We start from the raw sequence: 25,674 nt of genomic DNA, 5'->3' as shown, positions 1-25,674 counted from the left end.
AAGGAACAGGATAGAAGTGGAGAGTGTGTGTGAGAAGGGACTCAGCACCCGGGCCCGGGGAAGCAGTGTGGGGACACGAAGACCAGCAGCTGATCCGATGTTGCCCTCTGCCCCCCATGTTTCAGAGCCTCACAGGACAGCCCTCAGGCTTCATGCTGTCCCTGAAGGGCTGTGCTCCAGGCTGTGTGTGTGTGTGGGGGGGGGGATGCGGTTGCTTCTTCTGGTGCTTGGGGGAGGGGGAGGGCCTGTGGCATCCCTTCTTCCTTCTCCCTCCCCCCCACCCCCAGCCCCTTCCACCCCACCTCCCCTAAAATCCGCAATGATGGAGGTAGTGAAAAGCAGGCAAAGGTAGATTATCAGCCTCATTATTACTGACATTATATATAATTATAGCAAAACCTTACTCATTTCGATCAATTGAGTGAAAAAAATCAGTCTAAATTCATGACAAGTTGGCAGATTACTTTTAAATTACAATTTTATTACTTCCAAGTAACGCCTGTGAAGAGTTTGTATTTCGAGTACCACAAGCTAATGGTTATTAAGCGGAGATTTTATGAAATCTGCTTTAAAAGACTCTTTTGTAATTAACACCCCGTTAATATGCTAATGATGCTCCTACTAGGCTTTTTAAATTGCTTGAAAACAGATGTAACTTAAATAGGGCAAACACTTCTACCACCTTATTTGCCCCACAAACCTTTCTTTGGTTGTTTTTTTGGTGAATGAGCAAATGGAAACTAGTTCATACCCCAACCAATTTAATCACCTTTCCAAATTAAGTAGGCCATCAATTAATAAGGCAATAGTGTTTGGGGTCAGAAGCCAGACTTTCAGGACTTGAAGAATCACCTCATTTTAGAGAAGAGGAAAAAATCCCAGAGAGGTTGTATGGCTTGCTCAAGGCCAAGGCACTGGGTCTTCTGACTCCCAGGTTCAAGGTCATTGCATGTACTACGTACCATCTTACACTCATAAGCTCTTCATAACTAGGCGCTATTTATTTCCATGTCAGTTATTGGCTCAGTCAGTCAAAAAGAATATTTGTTGAGGGGCGCCTGGGTGGCTCAGTCAGTTGAGCGTCCAGCTTCAGCTCAGGTCATGATCTCACGGTTTGTGGGTTCGAGTGGTGACGGCTAGCTCAGAGCCTGGAGCCTGTTTCAGATTCTGTGTCTCTCTTTCTAACCCTCCCTTTTTCATGCTATCTCTCGCTGTCTCTCAAAAATAAATAAAAAACAGAAAAAAATTTTTTAAAAATTTGTTGCGTGCTACTATGGGTCAGACGCCAGGCGAGGCTCTACAGATAGAACGGTCCCTCCCAGGGCCCATTGTCTATTTCACGTAAGCTAAAAATGGACTCCGTGTAGTCAGTAGGGCAGAAATTATCCCCATTAGACAGAGTTAGAAAAACGGGTTCAGAATGATAAAGTGACCTTTTCAAGTGCTTGTTGGGAATCATTATAGACCTAGAATGTGAGTTGAGTCTGGCACCATTTCTGCCAACCTTTCTACATGTAATTAATGGCATTTTGCTTGCATACCACCTTTCCCACTCAGGACCAAATTAGGAACCTTGCTGGTGCAGGTGGGTATCATCTGTCTCTAACTCATGAGAGGGACCCGAGGATCCAGGAACTGGGGCTCCACGAACCAGGAACACTGCCTGTCCCTTTAACCAGCCCCATATACTGGTTCCCGGTGTACCAGTTAGGTCCATGAGGACTCTGCCAATGAGCATGTCAGGCATTTGCTAGGGGGGGGTGTCCCACCTTACTCCTTGTTGCTAAAGTCCTTGAACATCAGTTTTGTCCACATCCAGCGCTTGAACCCAGGACCTCAATCCCTGTTGCTGTCTCTCTGGACTTCTTTTTCAAACCTCAAAATATGGACGGCCTTCTGGGGTGCCTGGGTGGCTCAGTCAGTTGGGCGTCATGATGTCAAAGTTCGTGGGTTCAAGCCTTGAGGTAGACTCTGTGCTGACAGCTCAGACCCTGAAACCTGCTTCGGATTCTGTGTCTCCCTCTCTCTCTGTCTCCTTCCTCATGCTCTGTCTCTCAAAAATAAACAAACATTATCATCATTTGTTCTCAGGTTCTAAATGCCTAAATTTCTTGGGCCCTTTCACTGAACCTCAACCCCAAGAAACATTTCTAGAAGTAATTCATCTCCAAATGTTATGCAGACTTCAGAGCTTGTAACTAGTTTATCATTCCTTCGGGACAGGGAATGGATTCTACGTCTTGGTGTCCCACACCACCCTTGCACATGCCAGATACTTTGCCAGTGTGTGCTGAACAACTGACTGGCATTCCCAGAACGGTCTAGAATATTCTCTCCTAGATGATGATCTCTAACCTTTGCTCTGCTCCCCTCATTGCTGGGACTGAACAAACACAGGTACCCTGAGCGTCTAACTCCCCAAGAGACTGCTGCGCACGACACTAATGACCAGCAAAGGAGGGACAAAAGAGATACTGAGTCACAGGAACGAAATGCAGGCAAACCAGCCCAGAGGAAACATCCCAACATATGTGTAAAGCACGTATGACTTGGCCCCTCCTCCAACTTCTGGTCAACGCTTTCTGAATTAAAGATCACGAGCTTTTCCTTTTTTTAAGTTCAGATGTTGAATTCTGAAACCCCATCAGGAATCTGAGCTTGATTTTGAACATAGAGATTCCCTGTGTCCCTCCCCTTCTCTGTCACAGCATCTGATAAAGGCAGCAGGGCAGGCCAGGTTGTCTGAGGACTCATCAAAGTCACTGGCCGGGGGCCAGGGTCTCCTGAAGACTTGGAAGGGTTGGAGGTCCCACGTCAGGGCTCTCTTCCTGCCAGATCTCCTGCCCTAAAAACAGATCTTAGAATTTTCTGTAACAGCAGAATCCATGTCTGTCTTTGCTTTGTCAGTGTGGCATGGCGTGCCACCTGATGCTTTCAGAGCGGGCATACCTCCCCTCCGAAAAGTCTCTGTACTTCAGAACTATAGTCTCTGCAGTGGGAAAGGGGACATTTTACTGTGTGTGTGTGTGTGTGTGTGTGTGTGTGTGTGTGTGTGTGTGTCCAGGCTTTATTTTATTAAACCCCTACACCACGGAAGGTTAACATTGACCCTACGTGGTGAGTAGTATTGAGTTATTTTACCAAAGGGCGGGAGGGCTCTCTATGGCTCCCCCTCTTCCTGCCATTCCAGGGGGGCCCCCCAGGGGAACCCAGTCTGAAGACCACAAGCAGCTGCAGGTCCTGGGCAAGCCACACCTGCTTCCCCAAGTGTCCTCACCTGTAACTAAGAGGCAGCCCTCTCTCTGTCACAGGATGCTGCTCTGTGGCAGGGAAGCTGGGGGAGGGGCTGTTCAGAGCTAATGAGCACATGACCACTGCAGACAAGAGAACATTCAGAAATGGTGATCAAACTTCTCCAGAAAGATCCCCTCGGGGTCAGCAAACATCCTGAGACACAGCACGTCCCTGTGTCTTAGTCTATGTGACTTTAATTACAGCTACACTCCCCCCTCCCTTACCCACACCAGGATCCAAGCAGTTGCTCCAGAGACCCTTTAGCCAGCAAAGATCCAAATATTTACTACCTGGCTCTTCAGAGAAAAAGTTTGCCAAATCGCACCCTAGAATGTAAAACTGGGTTCCACATGATGCAATAAAGTGGGGTCCACCTGGAGGATTTTTTTCAATTATTTTTTCAGTGTTTATTTTTGAAAGACTGAGAGAGAGAGCATGCGAGCAGGGGAGGAGTAGAGAGGAAAAAGGAGACACAGAATCTGAAGCAGGCTCCAGGCTCTGAGCTGTCAGCACAGAGCCCAACGTGGGGCTCAAACACAGAAACCCTGAGATCATGACCTGAGCTGAAGTTGGACACTTAACTGACTGAACCACCCAGGCGCTCCTCACCTGGAACATTTTTTATTTTTATTTTCTTAGATCCTTCGGGTGCCCGGTCCCCCTGCCCCCACCCCAATATTCGTTGCTGCAATTATGCACAGTCCAGGAAATGCATTGTGACCCCTAAGAAATTTCGAAGAGCACAGAGTAAGAACTGAACATGGTAGGGGCGCCTGGGGTGCTCAATTGGTTAAGTGTGTGACTTCAGCTCGGCTCATGATCTTGTGGCTCCTGGGTTCGAGCCCACATTAAGCTCTGTGCTAACAGCTCAGAGCCTGGAGCCTGCTTCCAATTCTGTGCATCCCTCTCTCTCTGCCCCTCCCCTGATCTGTCTCTCTCTCAAAAAATAAATCAACATTAAAAAAATAAAAATTAAATTAAAAAAAGAACTGAATACGGTAGTTGTTCTAATATGGAACTCGCCCATTGGTGGTTTGGGTCTGGGACTCCCATCTCCCCACCCTACCCCTCCACCCCCAGCAAGTAGCCCGCACAACATGGGCTTAACCCCAGCAGCCCTAGCACCTGCCTGGATTTCGATCCTGAGTCCACCTCTTAGCACCCGGGTGATCTCAAGCAGTTTAATAAACCTCTCGGAGTCTCTACATTCCCATCCGTAAAATGGGGATGATGATAATTAATAGTGCCTGACCTCCAGGGATCCTTGAGAATATTAAATGAGATGGTATTTGCCATGCCCCAGGAGGAGGGTCTGGCACACAGTAGGTGCCTAAAATCATGAAACATGAGCTGTTACTCTCTCACTCTTTTCTGGAGATCACTGAGACAGGACCCGGATCAGCTTCCTGAGAGCCGCCCAAACCCAGGCCCACTAGAAAGTAAACTTCTGCACTCCCTGCGCCTCTGGGTCCTCTCCTTTCAAATAAGCAGGGAAAAGGGCTGCTTCCTCTGGGAGCCTGCGGCAAGCCAGCCACCCAGTTGTGGTGGCGAAGTTCTCTGTGGCTCCAGAAGCTACATAATGAGGGGAAGGAAGAGGTGAATTTAGATAACTCTTTGCACGATTTCTTTCCCCTGTTGCTATCCAGTTCTCTATCTCCTGGTAAGATTGTAAATGTTTCAGAAAACAGTTTACACTAAATATGTTCCTTCCTAAATCTCATAAACAGTCACTCCTTCCTACATAAACCCTAACCACTTACATCCATGGTAGGGTCCCCAGTAGCCACCCACACAGTTGTGGAGGGGAAAGTATGTCCTGGCACACGCATCCGTGCACACACTCACACACACACTCACACACACACACACACACACACACACACACACTTCTCCCACATCCACATGTGTCCTCTTACTGCCCTCCATGCATACGCATATGCGCATGTGCACACGGCTGCCTACCACCACCACCCCCACCCCCTGTGGCTATTCTTGGGTAAGAAGCAGAGCATGGGGCACAAATGCTCAGGGTCAGCTGGGCAGGATCCTTGCAAATCGGCAGGCCTCCAGGAGAAGTACCACTTATGCGCCACAGGTCCCCTGCTCCATCGGTTAAGCGTCCGACTCTGGCTCAAGTCATGACCTCACCATTCCCGAGTTCGAGCCCCTTGTCCGGCCCTGTGCTGACAGCTCAGAGCTTATCGCCTGCTTCGGATTCTGTGTGTGTGTCTCTCTCTGTCTGCCCCTTCCTCACTCGCCCTCTGTCTCTGTCTCTCAAAAATAAATAACGTTAAATTCTCGGCAGGGCTATATTCTAGCTACGAGACCTTCAGCAAGTGACTTCACCATGCGGTGCCTCAGTTTCCTTGTCTGTAACAGGAGTGTGATAGTCCCAGTGCCTGCTTGGAAGGTTGTGGTGAGGACTGAAGGAGCTGAGAGGGGCCCTTCGTAAACACTGCGGCCAGCGTGCCCCACCCCAGTCTCATGATCTCCCTGTCACCCTGAGGATTACCGGACAAGTGCTTGGGGGAATTACAGGCTTTGTCTTGCCATCTTCTTAGAGGTGGCGACTGTCTCATCCAGGCAAACAAATCTCTTCCTGAGCAGCTGGAGGAGCCAGGACTTGGCAGAGAAGGAGAGAAGGGTTCTCTCCTCATCACAGGGCAGGGAGACTGGGCGCCTCTGGGAGGTCACTGCCGCCCAGGGAGCCGCCACTGTTCGGCCAGCTTGACCGTCCCTTGTTCCCTGAGGGCCTGGTGATCTCACATCTGGTAAGCACAGCCCCAGACGCAGACCCTCATGTTATTTCCCAAGGGTGACTCTGGGTCCCCAGAGAGCCCCACGCAAATCACAGGAGCTGCGTGTGGTTGCATTTGCTAATATATAAGTAGACGGGGGCTGTGGGGGTGTGTGCCCAGTCCTCACATGTGTCCAGGTGACAGCCACTGCGGTCCTCAGGGCTGGGGGTGGGGGTTCTCCCTCACATGGACAAGTTCTCAGACAGGCTTCCCTGAGCTGGGGCTGAGCGTCTGCTCAGAGCCCTAGCAGCCTCTCCATGGCGCGTGCAGACCACATGGAAAATATCAACAGAACTAAACAGGATGACTCTCCTCCTCCCTCAGGAACAAGGAGAAGTCACATCAGAGGGAGATAGTTCAACAACCTGATTGTCCTCCTCCCTCTGTCCCTGGGTCCCATCAGCTGATGCCTCTACGGCTGTGCTCTGGCTTCCTTTCATCTGAACCCTACCTACGCTCAATCCTGGAGTTCCCACAATGGTGAAATCTGGACCCACAAAGTGTGTGGATCCCTGTGGGTCCCTGTGGTTTGAATTTTACTTCCTCAGATTCCCAATTCGTTATTCTACAGGAATGTTTGGTTTTTATGTGAATTTGCCTGTTTCTACTTTGAGCAAAATGGGGGGGAGGGGTGTGAAAATATTAACTTTTATTAAGTGCCCAATACGTGGACAACACTATATGGCTGTTTTGTCGAGCGTTGGCTCTTTTAATTCTTCAGACAATACTCAGATGCTGCGCTGATCAACTCCATTTTAGAGGTGAAGGCACTGAGGCTCAGAGAGGTTCAGTACCTTGTGTAAAGACACACAGCTAGAAAGTGAACCAAGCTCAGCACGCTGTCTATCTCTCCCTCTATCTCTCTCTCACACTTTTTTTAGATTGAAGTTGTGTTAGTCTAAGTCTGAGTAGGGGGCTTTTCTCTCCCACTCAACCCCACATAACCTTAGATGGGTCCCTACCTTTTGGAGACCTCAGTTCCACCTTGTTAAATGAGAGTCTCAGCTGCTCTTTTGAGGTTCTGTAGGAAGGCTAATATTCCTAGATTCCAGGCGGCAGCCCCCATTGAATTTGGGGATAGACCCTCTTTATCTAGCCTTTCTCTCAGCTCCCTCCCTAGACCTTTTTACCTTCCACCCTGTAATTCCCATGGTCTAAGGGGGTCTCCATGGCTTTTGTGAAGCCGTGACCTCCCAGACCTTGCGGGGGGTGCGGGGAGCCTCCGAGAATCTCACAGACAAGCACGGTTCTCAGCCAGCTGAATTCAGAGGGAAAGGGAAAAAGTATTTCTCAGCTGTGAATGGGACCAGGATGGGAGCTGAGAAGGCTTTTCACACCCAGGACTCGACTATAAACTGGAGATCAGATGTCCCGGCCACAGCCCTGGCCACCACTCTAACTGGGTCATATCACAAGACTGACCCCAATGACTTAAACATAACCCCTTCCAGGAACATCTCCGTGGCCCCCCACCCCGTGTATCCCAGTAACAGCTTCCTCCTGCTTCTGAGAGAACACACAGCAAGAAATATGACAAGGCGTCTGTGTAATAAGCCTACCGTGTCTCCTTCCCATCTGTCTTCCCAGAAGCTAACACCATGCTTGGCTCGCAGAAAATACCCAGTGTGCCCTAAATGACTGAGCAAGCCCCCTGGTCCAGCGCCTCCCAGCCAGGGACCCACAACCACCTTGCAAGGCCCCTCCAGCCTCCCAGAGGGTTCTGCCCAGGCAATTCATCTCCCCAGCCCTCAGATGAATTGCCGATCCGTCCACCAAGGGGGTCGGGAGAGCAGGGACTTTGCAGTTCTCAAGACCTAACAAGAATTTCTGCTTTGTCCTGTCTGCCAGCATCCACAGGGCAAAAGCTGCTCTTCGGCTGGCTCCGGAAAACACAAGCTCCGTGCCTCCAGCTGACAAGTGAGAGGCCAGCTGGTCAGCTGTTGGTTCCATTTATTCAAAGCTGGGCGGCTGGGCCGTTTCTGCCACTGAATGGAGGGAGCCTTCGGACTCCCGTTGAGGCAGCTCCTGCGGAGTGTGCCAGGGGGCTGCCCTGCCTGGCTGGCAACTCGGATCTTCAGTCTCCCAGTTCTAAGAGCCCAGACCCCCCTTCCTGCCCCCAGATCCCACCCTCAGAGTATCAGTGACAGCGGACACTCTGGCAATGGCACTGGGGGCAGCGGCAGGGAGGGGGCGCGAGGCTATTAGCAAATCAAAAGGGAAGACCGCAGAGGAAGGAAAACACCCATCGTGGCAAATGAAAGTGCTACGTTTTCTTTGCAAAAATCCAGTTACAGGGAGACCTGCTTTTAAATAAAACAAGCACGCCCTTGTTCCGAAGTATCCCAGGGACCCTTGGCTGATTGGCGAAGCCTCGCTCACATTTTTCTCATGACAAGTTGGATAATAGGTCCATCATAGTAATTCCCTTTGACTCTTGCACTTTTCACACCCACACAAACACACCGGCTTCGAACAATGCTCTTATTCCGTCTGAGTCTCAGACAGACTCTCAAGCAGGTGGGTTTGAAGGCTCCTAAGAATATTTGCACACCCTCTCTCCCGCTCCCCCGATCAGATCTGCACAGACCCGCACCTCCCTCCGACCATCCCCGCTCCCTCCCTCCCTTCTGCACGCCCAGACACACTCAACAAGCACCCATATCAACATCCATGCCCTCCTCCTAATGCGCGACCCTGCAGCTGTCCACACTGCCGGATCTCCCCCGGGTCTATCCAGCCGGGTCCCCCCACCCACCCCGGGACCCAAGTGCACCACTCACCGCCAAAGCCTGTGGGAAACTTCATGAAGTGAGAATAATTCCCATACATGTTTACTCTTCAGTTCATGTTCCGCTCTCTCTCTCTCTCTCTCTCTCTCTCTCTCTCTCTCTCTGTCGCCTCTTCCGAAGAGCACGGCCTCCCGGGCTCCCGAGTGCAGCCGGGCTGCCTTCAACTTGGGCTCACAGGAGTGGTCAACGCTTCCTCACAGCCGGGCAGCTTGGGCTGGGCCAGCCCTCCGGGATTAGTCTGGAATCCGCCTGTCGCTCGGAGCGGCCACATAGCGCGTCCGGCGGCGCGGCAGCTGGTGCCTGTCAGTAACCACGCACGACGCGCCGCGCCCCGCGCAGGGGATCCTGTTGCTTTGATTCACTCTGGGCTGGGCCACCGCGCGCCTCCCATTATCCCGGGAAGCGGATCCCTGTGCGACCGCCCCCTGGGGGGCAGGGGAGAGGAGGGAGGCTGCGGGCGGGGCTGGGGGCCTCCTTCCCTTGCACCCAACCACACACCGATCCAACGGGGTATTATTCCAATGCATTTTCGCACTCCGGCTTCTGTCCCGTCTGGTGCACTTGGTATTTGATCTGTAGAAGGGGGGGGGGGGGCGCAAGAGAGAACAGAGCCCCTTCCAGAAGCACAAGATCAAGATCGGGAAAGTGCGAGACTGTTCCCAGCGGTGGAAAAGTCCGCTCAAGCATCCCTTCGGAGTGGCCGGGAACATTTGTCTGGGCTGCAAGCTGACAGGTGCCGTGGGGAGCTGGCGATCATTCCCACCGCAAGTGTGCGAGGAGGGCCCACGCTCTGTCTGGACGTGGCGGTCGCTCACTGAAGCGATGCAGTCACCTCATATGCCGCTGTCAGGGAGCCACCTGTTCAAAATGCACCCCGGAGTCGTCACCGAACCGGAGACTCTTGGGTGGAATCCAGCCACAAATCAAAGAGCCTAAGTATCCCCTTGTTGGTCGGATCTGTTATACAGCTTTCCTAATGAGCCACTGCTTGAACTCCTCCGGTAACGGGGAGCTCACTACCATCCCATTCCATTTCTGGATAGCCCTTACTGTAAGAAAGTTTTTTTGAGCTGAAATCTGCCTTCTCTCTGCAGCTGCCACCGGCAGGCTTTGGGCCATCCTTGCAGCCACAGCGGAGGTGCCCGGGGGTCTTTCCCAGCGGGCCCCTCTGCAAATTCACAGATAAATCTCCCATGTCCATAACCGACTTCTCAAGAGGCTCTTAGGTCTTTCAACCCCTCTGTGCATCAAGAATTACAGCCTATTCACAACCTATTCTTTTTCTAGGAACGTACTTCAAATTTATTGAGATTCTCATGTAGGGGAAGGGGGGTGGCCAGACTTGAATACAATACTTCAGATATGACCCAGATCTTCTCCTCGTGGGGTCTGTCATCAGCAGAGGTGCTAGCACACCCACCAGGGGCATGGGCTGGGCTCTGGAGCTGAGACAGGGTGAGAGGTTTGCCCCTAAGGCCACATGGCACATAGAGACGTGAGCCAACTCAAGGCCCCAAGGGGGAAAAAAGTAAGATTCAAATGCTAAGAGAACCCAGAGGAAAAAAATCCCTAAGAATAAAGGCCCAGAGATGGGAAGGGCACCTGGGTGACGAGGGAGAAGAAGGGCCAAGCTGGGGATCAGAGCAAACGTTGGCTGGGAAGGAGGAAGAAAGGTGCAGGTGTCACCGAAGGCTGGTGCACCGGGGACTCCATTGGCCGGATGCTGGACTCAGAGCATCGCTGAGCACCAGCATAGACACCGGGAGTGAAGATACAGAAGGACCATTTGCCCACCCGCCTGAGCTTCTGGGCAGCCGTACACGCTAATCCACATAGAGCGAACTTGACCAGTTACCCACCCACCCGGTTGTATTCTCTCTTTACACATTCTGCATCCTATTCTTGGGCGATGGGTTTGGGGGCCAACATGCAATATCTTCCTGTATTCCGCTGCCACGAAACCATTTGGGTTCCTTCATCACCCAGGATCTTCCCGGGTCCTGCTTCTTTCGTCCAGCGGGTTCGTCATTACTCCCCGCTGTTTCAAGACTTCTAAAGCTCTGATGAACTGTTTCCGCATTTTGTCTAGCTCATGGACAAAAATACAGGAAAGGGCACAGGGAGGACATCTTGCAGCCCGCCACCGGAAAGTCTGTCTGTGCCGGGACACTTTGCTCAGACCACACTCATCCTACAAGTGAATCGTTGGGAGGCTGTGTCTGCAGAGCAAGCAGCTCAGCCTTGCCGGGTACAAATCAGTTCCATCGCTCACAGCCTCAAAATATTGGCAAGTTACTGACTCTCCCTGTGCCTGGTGGCCTCCTAGGTTTGTTATGAGGATTACTGAGTCCACACGTGTTAATCACTTAGAATATGCCGGGCACATAATTAACGCTCAATATGTATCTGCTATTTTGATGATGATAATGTAACTCAAGCAGGTCTTTTTTTCCCTTGTTTCTTTTTACTCATTTGTAAAATGACGAAACAGGGCCATATGAGTTCCAAAATCCCCTTCAGCTTTAAAATTAAATGCAAGGGTGCCTGGGTAGCTCAGTCAGTTAAGCGTCTGACTTTGGCTCAGGCCATGATCTCACAGTTTATGAGTTCGAGCCCTGTGCTGGGCTCTGAGCTGTCAGCACAGAGCCTGGAGACTGATTCAGATTCTGTGTTTCCATCTCTCTCTGCCCCTCCCTTGTTTGCACTCTGTCTCTGTCTCTCAAAAATAAAAACAAATGAAAAAAGCTACTAAAAATTTTTAAAAATAAATAAAAAAATTAAATTAAATGCAAATGAATCCATCACGCATTCTACACTGGCCCATTTTGTCCTCAGGAGTATCTGAAGCAAACATCTTACAAAAGAACAAACTACAAATAGGTACACCTACCTGAGAAAGAAATGAAGGATTCTGGCCCAAATGGCTTTCTGGTAAACAGGCACTGGCTAGGGTCCTTCCAAGTTCTCAAAAACCAGCCTTTGAAAAGCTCTCCTTAGAGTCTTGTTCAAGGTCGGCATCAAGATGATCTGTCGGCAGTTTGAGGTAGACGCTACCTTCCTCCCATTTTGCCAGGCTGGGTACCTGTCTACTGTTCCTCACAGACTAAAGACCAAAAGCCTTACCTTGGAAGCTCTATGCGGAGGACCGTGCACAGTGGCCACCTGCCCCACCACCTTCTGGCTGTGTGACCTTGGGTGGAAACAACCACCCCACTCACCTCCCTGAGGTGTCTGGGGTTTGTGGCTCATGATCCAAGGTGATCAGAAGAGAACAGGTGCCTTGTTCGGGCTTGGTTCAGGGGCTTTTGTTTGTTTGTTTGTTTTACACTCTAGATTTCCAGACACATACAAGGAAGTAGTATATTCTTGTTTGCTTGTTGTTGTTGTTGTTGTTGTTGTTGTTTCTTTCCTTTCTCCAGTGGTCCCTTCTGGTCTAGCTGGTTTGCTCACTCTGGGAGCAAGTGTGTTCATCCCCACGTCTGCTTCATTGCTCACAGCATTTACCTTCTCCCATCCGCTTGCCACAGAAACAGTTTTCCACACGACTGCTAGAACACAGGAGGTGCTCAATAAGTGCTTTAGCATTTAAAAAATGCTAGATATACCTACACCAAAATATCCCGGCATATTTTCCTTGTGATGCCTTCCATGGGATTTAACATTCCATTGCAAGCCATAAACTTTGTCTAAAGTACAAGAAATATGAATGTGGCTTTTCTCGCTAATCCACGTTTTTTGCTGGCACCGCTGTGTCTTGTCTAAGACCATTACTGAAATAACAACATCAGCCCAACCTAAGCCCTTCCCAGGCAGCCCCACTGACCCAGGCTCTCCGCCGCCTCCAGCTGCTACTGGGTTCTCATTAGGATGTCACATGAAAACCTAAAGGCTCGATGTCCATAGTGGGAATTAGCTAATTCATTCATAAGAATTCTGAGCTCACTTCTTGTCAAGGCTAATTACCCATTCCTCTTAAGTGGTATGTTCTGCTTTTATTAATGCCATTAGTGCCTTTGAGTAAATGAAAAGGGCATGTGTTTTCACTAGTATGTTTGACACAGACTCAGCATATCCTATATGCACTCTGGTAATAAAAGAATATAGCTTTACCGCCGGTCTCTTTGCGTGTTCGCACGCATGTGCTTTTGACCGATGGCAATGGAAAATAATATTTTGCAGTAAGCACACATAAAAAACCAAAGTCATTGATTAGATATGAAATTTAGATGCAAATGACTCCACGCGGATGATACTGATTAATGTTTTTATATTTATGTAGTGCTTCCCCTGCATAATAGCACGTAAAGTTTCAATGTGTTTCAATGTGTTGCAAATATGAGAGTTAAACAGGACAGAGTGTGCTACCCTATTTCATAAAAGAAGCGTTTGAGTCCCAGGTTGTGAAGTTAGAGAAGGCAAGGTGGCTACTCTTAAAGTCTGATTTCAGATGCAGTCTCGCAAAGAGGAAGTGACAGAAATGGGTATAAAAACTAGGTCCCCCATTCTGACTCCCAGCCAACATGTCTTTCACTAGACCTTGAGCCTTCTCTTATTAACAGTGTGTTTCTAGGGGCACCTGCGTGGCTCAGTCAGCTGAGCAGACGACTTCAGTTCAGATCATGACCTGATAGTTCTTGGGGTTGCACTCCGAGCCTGGACCCTGCTTCAGATTCTGTGTCTCCCTCTCTCTTCGTCCTTCCCCCAACCACATTCCCTCTCTCTCTCTCCTCTCTCAAAAATAAAATAAAAACATTAAAAAATAATAATAACAATAATGTGTTTCTAGTATCATATTATGTGTTGTGGGGTTGGAGGTTCTTACTTACATACTTTTTTTCCTCTCTTCGTTGTCACTCATTCATTCAATTATCATTCAGTCGACACTTAATGAGAGCCTCCTGCCTGTGAGACAAGATACATCAAGTCCCTGACCTCATGGAGCTTATGCAGGCTGACGGAGGAGACGGGTATCAAACAAACAGTCACAGACATAAATATATCATTATAAGCCATGATAAGTGCTTTGAAGGAAAGTAACTGGATGAGATGAGGGACTCTAGCAGGGAAATCTAATTTAAATTGAAAGGTCAGGGAGACTTCTTTGAGGAAATGACAGTTACACTCAGATCTAAAGGATGAATAAGATTCAGTTGGGGGAAAAGGAGAAGGTGGAAGGAGGGTATACCAGTAGATTAAGAGCCTTGAGGAGGGAATGAGCTCCTCGGGGTCTTCAAGAAGCCAGGGAACACACTGTCTGGGACCCCCTTTAGAGGATCTGGGCTCCAAGAGTCCCATGGGTGCAAGACCTCACCCTGATTCTGTGCTCAACACGCCGTGTCAAATGTGTCTGCTGGAAGCCTCCCTTCCTGGCTTTGTCTCCCCTCCTCCTGCCGGTCAAATTCAGCTAACTCGCTGTCTCCCAATGGATCCAGCCCAGGAATCCCTCGTGGTGGGTGTGCTCATTCTGCCCCTCAGAAGAGCCTCCCCCTCTTCCCTTTCTCTGTCTGAATACCACCATTCCCCATTCCCCAAGGCCATTCTCATGGTAATTTCAGGTGGCCCTCCAGTCTGAACCGCTCTCCCCCGGAGTCCCGCAGCCTGTGGCTGGGACCACTCTTGTGTCGCTCAACATGTTCCTTCTCCTGTGATCGTCATGAATGCGTCTGAAAAGCCCACGTACTAGACGGGAAACCCTAAATAACAGGCATCAGAGCCGGAGTCATTTTTGTAGCTACAACAGAGTGTCACATACTAGAAATCCAGTAACTTCACTATCGAGGAGTGAGTATTTGTTGGTTGTGCTGACCTCTCGCAGGGCGCTAGACAGAGGGGGTGAGTGGCCCCAGGCTCCAGCAGTTTTAACAACCCGAAGTTCACTGGCAGGGGCCCCGTCTCCTGGAGCCGCTCACCGTGTGTGGACACTTGTACAACACATCTGTCGTGGCCTCTGAGACCCTCCAAAGACAGAACAGAGGCGCGTGATGCAGAACGAGCACTGATCAGCTTTAAGACGCCGTCGCTACGGGGCGTCCGGGGGGCTCAGTCAGCGGAGCGTCCGCCTTCCACTCAGGCCATGATCTCGAGCCCCACCTCAGGCTCGGATCCCGGAGCCTGCTTCCGATTCTGTGTCTCCCTCTCTCTCTGCCTTGCCCCCACTCACAATCTGTCTTTCAAAAATGAATAAACGTTAAAAAATATTTTTAAAAATATTTAAAAGGAGAACCGTCTCAGCTATCACCCCAAAGTAAGCCGTTTCTAGAAGTCCTCAGATGCGTCCGAAGGCCCGTGCTCTGTCTGTGAGGTGTCACCCACGGCTTTGCAGCCAGTCCCGTTTGTATTGTAGCTAATTGTTCCAGTCACTCGGGAGACAGGAGGAGTCAGATTTGCCCTAAGGGAGCTGTTCCCAAACTTGGCATCAGAATTAACCAGGAAGCTTAAAAAAATTACAGAAGCTTTTATCCACCTCCAGAGATTACTTAGTTGGCTTGGGGTTGTGGTCTAGGCTTCGGACCCAGGTGATTCTAAGGCACCTGGAGATGAGTGTGGGAAGTACTTTCTTTAATTTAAAAAAATTTTTTAATGTTTTTATTTATTTTTGAGAGAGAGAGAGAGAGAAACATCATGAGCAGGCGAGGGGCAGAGAGAAAGGGACAGAATCTGAAGCAGGCTCCAAGCTCTGAGCTGTCAGCAGAGAGTCTGACACAGGGCTCGAACCCATGAACCCCAAGATCATGACCTGAGCCAGAGTTGGATGCTTACCCAACTGAGCCACCGGGCACCCCAGGACTTACTGAAAGAAAGAGAACGTCCCTTTAACCAGAAGCAAAGGAGGACCCATCGGCAAAAAGTGAGAAATCACGTTCCAGGATAATTCCCAGGAACCAGGAAGATCCACTTGCCCATTTGCTGGTACACACAGTTGGAGCTTAGGAACCCAAGAAGCTCTTAGCAGGGTATGTGGAGGCTGAGGCCACCTGCTGTGTAGACTTAGCATATACCGCCATGAGGCTTGCTGCTCACGCCCCGCCCCCTCTGCCATCCAAATCTTACTCATTCAAGGCACTACTTGGGGTGCCTGGGTGCCTCAGTCGGTTGAGCATCTGGCTCTTGGTTTTGACTCAGGTCCCACGATGGTGGGATCGAGTCCCACGTCCAGCTCCACAATGAGCATGGAGCCTGCCTGGGATTCTCTCTCCAACCCCACTTTCTCTCTCTCAAAATAAATAAATAAATTTTAAAAAATAAAATAACATAAAGGCACTCCCTAAAGGTGGTCTCCTTCCCCAATCTGCCCTGACAAATAGTTAATACATCCACCATTCTCCAAAAAAACTTGCTTAAATATTGATTACAGCACTAGTTTAATTTCCCTTTGTATCATAATTACTTATTACACCAGAACCTTCTTCTTGAGTATAGGGACAACTTCTTCTTCATCTTTATAATATCCAAGAATCTAGCATTTTGCTTTGTTCACAGCAAGTGCTTAATAAATACTTATTGAATGGATGCTAGTATTACAACTACAACCCGGACAGACTCTATCTCTGCTCTCATGGGGACATAAGCTATGAAATTAAAAGTAACTTTTAACCGCCCTGAACTCCAAACTAAATAACACTGTCATAAAATTCTCAAGGTAGAAAGAACAATTACACAGACGACTCCGTGTCTGAGTTCCCCCGTCAAACGATGGTCACAAAACCCTCCTTGTTATAAATGCTCAGCCACAGCTGCAAAGCACATGGGGGCTCTCAGGAAACAGAACAACTGTGATCACACAGAGCGGACACCAGAGGGAAACATCTGGTCCCTTCCAGAGAGGGGCCAGCAGTTCAAATGTGGGACGCTCTAATCCAGACTGGGTCCAGATCCAAGGAGTCACAGCCAGAGAGCTGGATGTCAGCACTGGCCCTCAGGAAGGCCTGCTCCAGGGCCCTGAGGGAGGAAGAAATCCTGCACGTAGAGCCCAGCCCCCACCGCCAGGCCACTGGCACTTGCATTCTGTTAAGAGACATGTATTGACCTGCCTGCTGGCTACATACACTCAGGTGTAGACTTAGAGGCTGCAACCCAATGGCACGCAGGCCCAGCAATCTATTTTCAGATCCAGCTCACTCTTGGGGAAGAGGCTCTAAATATACCCTCCAGTGACTGCAGGCGGCAGATTCTCAATGCTGGCAGTGGAGCAGGGCGGGGCCGACAGGGGTGTTGAGGACCTCACCATTACCCCCCTCTCGGCCCAAAGGCCCCACCGTTTATAAAGCTCTACTTACATAAGGGCTAGTGTCTGCTGTAGTTGATGGGGTTTTCACTTATGAGCGCCTGGCCGTGGGCTCCGTATGGCAGCAAAGCCACTATTTGGTCCCCTTGCAAGAGCTACCGGGCATGGAGATGCCGCAAAGGAGGATTTAGGCAAGCTGATCTTGTTCTGTTCTCAGGCCTTTATATCACAGGAAGGTCTTGCAATTATATAGGCAACAGTAAGGAAATATCCCAGGTGTATAACACCCGATAGTCTACGGCATGTTTTTATAGCTTATTTATAAGCAGGTGTGCAATCTTATTAAGAGCAAACCCACAGGGGGTTGCAGTCAGAAAGGATGTTGGATAGCAGGACATGAGAATTTATCTTGTCCTGATTTTCTCTGTAACAGGGAAGGCCTTTTGAGTTAGTGCTCAGCCCACACGTAGTTCTCTTACTGCCAGAAGCCAAACACTATCACCAACTCTACTGCCAGGCAGCTAATCCCAAAAGGCCAGAAAGCATTTAGTTTCCGAAGGGGTTGAGTGAGAGCTGCGCTAACTGGCCGCATGCAGGTAACTCTGCCTAATGGCAAAAACGAATAGAAATAGCTAAAGGTAGAGAACTCGCTGATTAGAGCAAGAGTGTGGCACAAGGAAGGTCTTCAAGTCAACGTTTAGCAATATCGAACAGAGTTGCAGAAATCTCTGGATTTAGTGTATTAGCGTAGTCAGAAGACACCCTGGAACCAGTTTAGCCGGAATCAACCGCTGCATGAGACTCGCCTGCGGGCTTGTCATGCCCAGCGATGTCTAGGCTCTGCGTGGGCCTTCTGAGTCAGAACCTCTGGAGCTAGAGGGGCCCTGGGCGTGAGCGTCTCTAACGAGCCCCACAGGTGATTCCTAGAAGCAGTGAAATGTGCAGACTACAGAACGGCACCCAAAAAAGGCCAAATCTCAACCGGGTGCACGGGCTGTGCTGCAGTGCTAGAGGTCACTCATCCGTGCCCCCTGGTTACTTTGTAAGGCCAGCAGAAATGTCTTTCTACAGCCTGTGTTCCTCAAGTCACAGTTATTGTAAGTAGTGGAGTCGAGCTTAGGAAATTCTTTTGACTTTTGTAAATACCGTGTTCTCTCGGGGCACCTGGGTGGCTCAATAAGTCAAGCATCCAACTCTTGATTTTGGCTCAGGTCATGATCTCGAGGTTCGTGAGATTGAGTCCCACATTTGGCTCCATGCTGATAGCATGGAACCTGCTTGGGATTCTCTCTTTTCCTCTCTCTCTCTCTCAAAATAAATAAATACACATTAAGAAAAAAAAAAACAAGGGCACCTTGGTGGCTCAGTTGGTTAAGCACCTGACTTTGGTTCAGGTCATGATCTCGAAGTTCGTGGGTTCAAGCCCTGTGTCAGGCTCCTCTGCTGTCAGCACAGAGCCTGTGCTCGATCCTCTGTCCCACTCTCTTTGCCCTTTCCCTGCTTGTTCTCTCTCTCTCTCAAAAATAAAACAAACATTTAAAAATTGTTTAAAAAGCCAGAATTTCATCTTCCAGGGAAAATTTGGTAGAGAGAACACAATATTTAAATTTTTTAAGTGTGTATTTATTTTGAGAGAGAAAGAGAGGGAATGGGCTGGGGAGGGGCAGAGAGAGAAGGAGAGAGAGAATCCCAAGCAGGCTCTGAGTTGTCAGCATGGAGCCTGACATGGAACTCAATCTCAAACCATGAGATCATGACCAGAGCCGAAATCAGGAGTCCAGTGCTTAACCAATTGAGCCACTCAGGCATAACACCGCCACCACCACTACCACCCCCTCCCACCTACGTTTTAAATGTGGAAAATGCAATTCCCGAACTATCCAAACCTCTGTCCCTGGCAGGCAGGTGGCCCAGGCTCTAGTCATATGAAGGTTAGGGAAAACGGGTGGAGTGCGAGGGTGAGGTAGGGGTGAAGTGGTGCTTGCCTGCAGCTACAGGTTTTGGAAAGACTTTGTTGGGAGAAAGCAGGCCCAAGAGACCAGAAATAGTTGAAAGCATTCAGTATACAGGGGACCGGGTGAAGAGGAAAAGCCTGGCAAAAATCAGTCTCAGAATATGCACAGTTAGAGACTCGGCTACAGGGTCTGAAGGACCGGGGGAAGGCAGATCTAGAAGCAGTTTCCCGGTGCATTGGCACGCGGGAAGAGGAAGGCTGTTCTGGTTGTCTGTGACTTCACCCATGGGCAGCTGTTAAGGGTACAGCGTTATTTCTGGAATTGCCCAAACATCAGGGACTCTTAAGGGGGAATTTCAGACACATCAGCGGGCTGGGCACAGATATTTAAGGACTGGAACCTTTCTGACGCCTCATCAAAGCCTGCGTCTGAGCTGATGCTGCCCCCTCCCGCCTTGACCCTGCACAGATGCCTTTGGTCCAGACCCATGGCAGGCTTCAGCCAGCCAGGACTGGAAGCGCTCTGAAATCAGAGGTGGAGAAGGCGGGGCAGCGGAGAGGACGTCCGCTTGACACCCTGGCAGATGAAAATCGCTCCCAAGGACTTCAGGTCACCAAAAGCTAAAGCAAGAAGGGAGGAAATTCAGTTAATCCTATATGTGGTTCTTGAACTTCCACTATTTTCCCAGCTGTTTGAGGGGCACGGATATACACTCTCTATACTTCAGGGAAGGATCAGTCACGCCAGGTGATGTAAGAAAGCAATCATGATTAGGGCTAAAAATTAATCAGCCTTTTTCCATTGGAAAGTAGGCAGAGGACTGTATTAAAACTTCCATTTATTGATCAGTTTGCCAGTGGTCAACCAGGAGGACACTGAGAGTGACATAGAAGGGCAGCTGCCATCCCTCCTCCCACCGTCCATCCATCCTGTGCACTCCCGACAGATTAATCCCCCTAATGCACGGCTCTGATGTGATTCCTAAGGCCAAATACTCTTAATGGCTCCCCCTCCACCCACAGAGGTATCTACCCTGAGTCCCCTTCCATTTCTCCAAACCTTCAGCCCCTCCCCTTGACAAAGTACATTCTAGTCTCCAGAAAAGTACACCGTGTTCTGTCCCCCAAACACACCCTGCTCCCTCCTTCTCCTCTGTTCCTGCTTTTGCTCAAGATGCTTCATTCCTTCTGGAATACCACCTTCCCCACCATTCATCCCCATTGTCTGAATCCTAGCTGGTCCTTCTCTGGGCTCCTAAATGCTACCTCCTTCTAATCCCCCCAGTTAGGTATCTCTCTCTTTCTCTCTCTCACTCCCCCCCTCTCCTTCTTTGCCACATGGCTGTGTGTATCTCCTTCTCTCTGTCTGCTCCTGATACCCCCAGCTTTGTGCACCTCTCTGTCATGATCCACAACTAGCTCTGGTCTTTGGATTTTTCTCAACGTGAAGCCCATTCACGGACTAATATCATTGAACTTGTTGTTATTAAAAACTCATCCTTCATGCCCCTTTTAATTCATGCTCTTTCCTCAGTGTCTGTTGAGGGATTGGTCTAAATGGGATGAGGCAGGTTCCTCAGTTTCCTTGGGGGGTAGAGAGGCATTGGAACGTGTCATTCCACCTCAGTGATCAATGTTTTTTCCTTAGGAAGGGTCCCATGCCACACCCCATCCCACTGCCCTAGCAAATGTCAGACCTCTGCTTCTCTGCTTTCATTGTACATCCACTCTTCCTCGCCAGCACATATCCTGATTATAATTAAACAATTGTGTAACTCTTCGCTGAACACCTGCCTCCTTCCATGGACAGAAAGCTCCACGGGAGCAAGACCCATCATTCAGTCCTGGGACGTGGCTGGTAGGCAATGAGTGGTTGGTGAATGGATGCCTAGCATTTACCACACTCTGTGCTAGAGTTTAGCTTTGTGAGCATAGTGGGTGTTTTACCTGCCCTTCACTGTCTAAGAACACAGGTGATGTAGGACTTTTTTGTACACTCCAGTGGGGACTCGTTCAAGCAGATGCTCAAAAGGAAAAAAAAAAAGAAGAAAGGAAAGGAGAAGGAAGGAGAAGGAGAAGGAGAAGGAGAAGGAGAAGGAAAGGAAAGGAAAGGAAAGGAAAGGAAAGGAAAGGAAAGGAAAGGAAAGGAAAGGAAAGGAAAGGAAAGGAAAGGAAAGGAAAAAGGAAAGGAAAGGAAAGGAAAGGTTGTTGAAGCTGTCCCCCTACTGGGAAAATGGTCCAGTCAGCAATGTTGAGTCAGTAACATCACATTTGATTCAAAAGTTGGCACATTGAGTCTGATCAACCAACAAATAATTATTGAGCACCCAAATCACATAGAATTTTTTGCCTATCTGTGTGTCTATCTGTCTGTCTAGGATTAGAAAAGGGGTTGTAGAGGCAGCAAAACATCTGGTTTAAGCCCTAACTTTGTCCCTGAGTATCAGTTTGACCTTGAACAGTTGGATTCCCTGAAAGTCAGCTTCCAGTTCCTTCCGCCTTTCAAATGAGCCCAAAAATTCTTAGTCAACAGGGATGCTCTGAAGATGGAAAGTAGGGATGTATTTGAAAGCCTTTTGTAAAATGTGAAGTGTGATAACATGTATAATTATTATGAGCGCACGATGAAAAGAAAAGGCAATGAAGGCAATGAAAGGCACCGAGGCTGTGAGAGTCGCAGTCATCCTATAGGCAGCGAGGTGCGATCCAGGACTGGGGCATGAGGCCCAAGCTCTCTGAGCCCGTCTGTCCTGACCCCCTGACAGTCCCTAAGCCTCCAGAGACTCCGGTCCATCATCTCGTCAAATGGGTTGGGAGGCACTTGACTTCCTGGGAGGAGCGGGCTTACTAATAAAGAGATTGTCTTAATACTGCGAAGTACCGGGTGCCATGGTAACGGGCATTACATGATCTGGAGAACAGGAGCCACTCTTGATAAGAATAGGGAGCCTGCAGCTGGGAGAAAGGGGGTGGGGGTGGAGGCGATGCAAACCTGGGTAGACACAGAGTAGGCAGCAAAGGGAATGAGCAAACAGTGTCTGTGGTGCCGCCTCTCCGGCCTGTGCCCTGCTAGCGGGCGCGTGTCTCGAGTCCCTCCAGGTTTTCTGCTGCTAGTGCAGTTTCAAGTCTGCTATGTGCGTACCCAGGTAGCCCCCAGTGCTTTTTAAAGATATGGACATGTGCCAATATTTGGGTAAAACCAGTTTGTGAATTTACCAAAAAAAAAAAAAAAAATCCCGGAAACACGGAGTTTTTGGAGGCGTGGGGGGGGGGGGGTCGCTCACCGATGAATGTCTTGAAGAAGTTCTCTTGTAACTCAGTTTGGCGCGGCGTCTGGGTTGATGATGTTCTTCGTGCCTCCTACCAAAGTGGAGAACCAGAGTTCATAGTATGAGTACAAAGGTCAAGGCCAATGCTGATTTCCATACCATCAAATTTCATTACTCTATTAAAATACTGCCTGTCCATCTGAGGACACCCCGCGCAGCACAGAGGCTGCCGGGCCAAAGGAAAGCACGTTCGATGGGGCAGCGGAGATTCACACTCGAGTCCTTGCGTGTTCCAGATGTTAGACTGGGTGCTTTACCCACATCAGCTTCTGCCGGGGAGTCTGCGATCTTGGGTGCTGGGCCCAGCTTCTCACCAGCCAGCTGTGACATCTTTGGGTTGTTGTTTTTTTTTTAAGACAAGAATGTCTGTTCACCGTTTGATGATTCTGTTGTTAAAAGAGCTTCCGCATCCAGTGGTCCCTAAGTGTCTCCCACTTACCCCCTCTCCTTTTCTTACTTCCTGCTAGTTGCTCACTTAGAAGTGAGATCCTGAGATGACCATCAGGATGAAGAGACCCTGTTTCCCTCTGGGTTTATCTCCTCTTTCAGCTTGGGCTCCTGCGGTAATACAGTAGTTGCCTCAAAGGCAAACTGACTGCCTATTTTTTTAATGTTTATTTATTTTCAAGAGACAGAGAGTGAGCAGGGGAGGGGCAGAGAGAGAGGGAGACACAGACTCTGAAGCAGCCTCTGGGCTCCAAACTGTCAACACAGAGCTCCATGCGGGGCTCGAACTCATGAACTGTGAGATCATGACCTGAGCTGAAGTAGGCTGCTTAACCAACTGAGCCACCCAGGTGCTCCTATTTTTGTGTCTGTTGAACACATAGATGTTTCTACCATTTTCAGGACTAGAGAAGACGGGTCTCAGGAAGAAGAGGACTTAGATTTGGAACCTGAAAGAGCTCCCTGCTCCCAAGATGGAGGGGTCCACAGGAATGCCGTAGCACGGGTGGCTAAGAATATTTCTTTTCTGTGGATTTTTAAGAAAAACTAGACTCTTCCCTTCCCTGCTTCATGTAAGATCAACATGATTGCCTGCAGGGAAAAGGAGGGATTGCCTATGATTACTTTAAATATTTTATGTGCGTTCTGGGGCGCCTGGGTGGCTCAGTCAGTTAAGCATCCAACTTCAGCTCAGGTCATGATCTCACAGTCTGTGAGTTCGAGCCCTGTGTTAGGCTCTGTGCAGACAGCTCAGGGCCTGGAACCTGCTTTGGATTCTATGTCTCTCTCTTTCTGGATCTCCCCCACTCGCTCACTCTCTGTCTGTCTAAAAAAAAATAAACAATAAAAAAAACTTTTAAATATTTTATATAAATTTGAAGGAGCTATGGATTTTTTCAAAAATATTCTTTAGAATACCATAAAATTCGAACAATGATGAACCCTAGGTTGTGGAATTTTGAGGTGACTTTGATCTTCTTCTCCAAGACTCTTAATATTTTACAAGTTCCCTACTACCTCTTCCTATTACTGATTACATTTGCAATGAGAAAAATAATTAAAATATTTTTTTAAATTTTAAACAAAAGTATTCTTTAGTTCTCTGAAGTGGTTTGTGTTTGTTTTGTTTTTGCCATTGGTACCTCAGAGATCACAGCCCCTTCCCTTCATACATTTTATTTCATAAGGCACGTAGTTGAGGAACAGTAAGACAAACAAACAAAAAGCCTGGAATCCTCACCTCCCTGAAAAAGCCGTAAGGTCGAGCCAGAGAGAAGGTTTTATGAGCATCCCCTTGGCATAGCCTCTCAGGGACCCACCCAACCTGAATCTCATCCCATTAATGAGTCAGTCTCTTCAGCTACCCTTCCCCCACCCTCTCCTCCACTTCCTCCCACCCATGATCACTGAATCACCATCTGCTTTTCATGTCCCTCGAAAATCACTGAAAAGACATGCAATCAAGATTCTTGGACCATGAAAGCTTATCTTGTTCCTCTTCTGCCGATTTTTCCATATACCTTTATAGAGTAATGTGTGTGTCCTGTGATATCAGAAGACCCGAGTCCAAATCCTGACTCTGCTATTTATAACACATACAATCTTAGGAAATACACTTACCTTCTCTGTGCACGCATGCTGTCATCTGTGAAATGTGAGTGACAGTTGTAAATATGAGATATTTGTGAAAAGGTGAGACAATGCAGGGCATAGTAGGTCCTCACTAAACCTAAGAAAACATCTATTTTGAGGCATCTGGGGGGCTCAGTTGGTTAAGTGTCTGACTTCGTCTTGGGTCATGATCTTGCAGTTCATGAGTTCAAGCCCTGCATCAGGCTCTGTGCTGACAGCGTGGAGCCTGGAGCCTGCTTCAGATTCTGTGTCTCCCTCTCTCTCTCTGTCCCTCCCTGTTCTCTTTCTCTTTCTCTCTCTCTCTCTCTCTCTCTCTCTCTCTCAAAAGTAAATAATAAACATTGAATTTTTTTTAAATAGAGAAAAGAAATCATCTGTTCTACCTGGAGAGGACAATTCAACTCTACAGACAGGACTGGGGGTTTACCAGCAGACCTCCTGGCATTTTAGCAGCTTCACCCCCGAGGCCAGGCTGGCAATGGCAATTTACGCGACTCATGACTGTCCACAGTCCGCAGTTATCTGGACGTGTGAGCGACCTCAGCAACAGCACTGCGGGCCAGGCTTTGAGCCAGCTCGACCTGCTGTGAAACCGTAGAGGGCTTCTCTTCCCAAGCCTTCGTACAGTTCAGCAGATTCAATAAACATGGTTTCATCAACTCCCATGTCCCAGCCTCTGTGCTGGCCTTGGGGACAGAAAGAAGTGTCAGAAACGGTTCCTGCTCTTCTCCAGCTCACAATCTCATGAGTCACTTTGATGTGGAAACCTGTGTTATGCTACACTTCCCTTTAGCTGTGGCTGTCTCTTCGCCTTCACAGCCAATACTTCCAGAAGCTGCTGTCTGAGCACTGGCCCCCGCCCCCACCCCCATCCATTTGCTCACTTCCACTTGCTTCTTAGTCCACAAAGTCTGGCCTCCACACCCCCACTCTAATAAGACCACTCTTTCCAAGGTCATCAAAAACCCTTTGCTTCAGATTCGAATTAATATGTTTTAGCTCCTGTTCATCTAACAATGGAACATCATTCAACACCACTGACTTACTCTCTTCCCTCCTTGAAGCATGATCCTTTGGCCTCCTCGGCACAGTCCTTACAGATCCAAGGATTCATAGGTCATCTAGACATCTACACTTGGATGCCTCACATACCTGACATAACCTAACTACGCTCAAGATCTTGCCTCCAAATCTGCTTTTCTTCCAG

The 25,674-nt window shown here is 48.9% G+C and overlaps 1 protein-coding gene across 1 annotated transcript in view; it reads right to left on the bottom strand.

Annotated features, from left to right (window-relative positions):
• Positions 1–9,218, bottom strand: part of RXRG (retinoid X receptor gamma) — a 49,079-nt gene extending 39,861 nt beyond the window's left edge. The window contains exon 1 of the mRNA XM_029933189.1: positions 8,873–9,218. Coding sequence (XP_029789049.1) covers positions 8,873–8,921 — 49 coding nt within the window. The 5' untranslated portion in view covers positions 8,922–9,218. The remainder of the gene's footprint in view (positions 1–8,872) is intronic.
• Between the last annotated feature and the right edge of the window lie 16,456 nt (positions 9,219–25,674).

Source organism: Suricata suricatta, chromosome 3 (assembly GCF_006229205.1).
Source record: "Suricata suricatta isolate VVHF042 chromosome 3, meerkat_22Aug2017_6uvM2_HiC, whole genome shotgun sequence".
In the NCBI taxonomy this organism is placed as follows: domain Eukaryota; kingdom Metazoa; phylum Chordata; class Mammalia; order Carnivora; family Herpestidae; genus Suricata; species Suricata suricatta.
The sequence above is the reverse complement of the archived record's forward strand: the minus strand, read 5'-3'. Positions and strand labels throughout refer to the sequence as shown.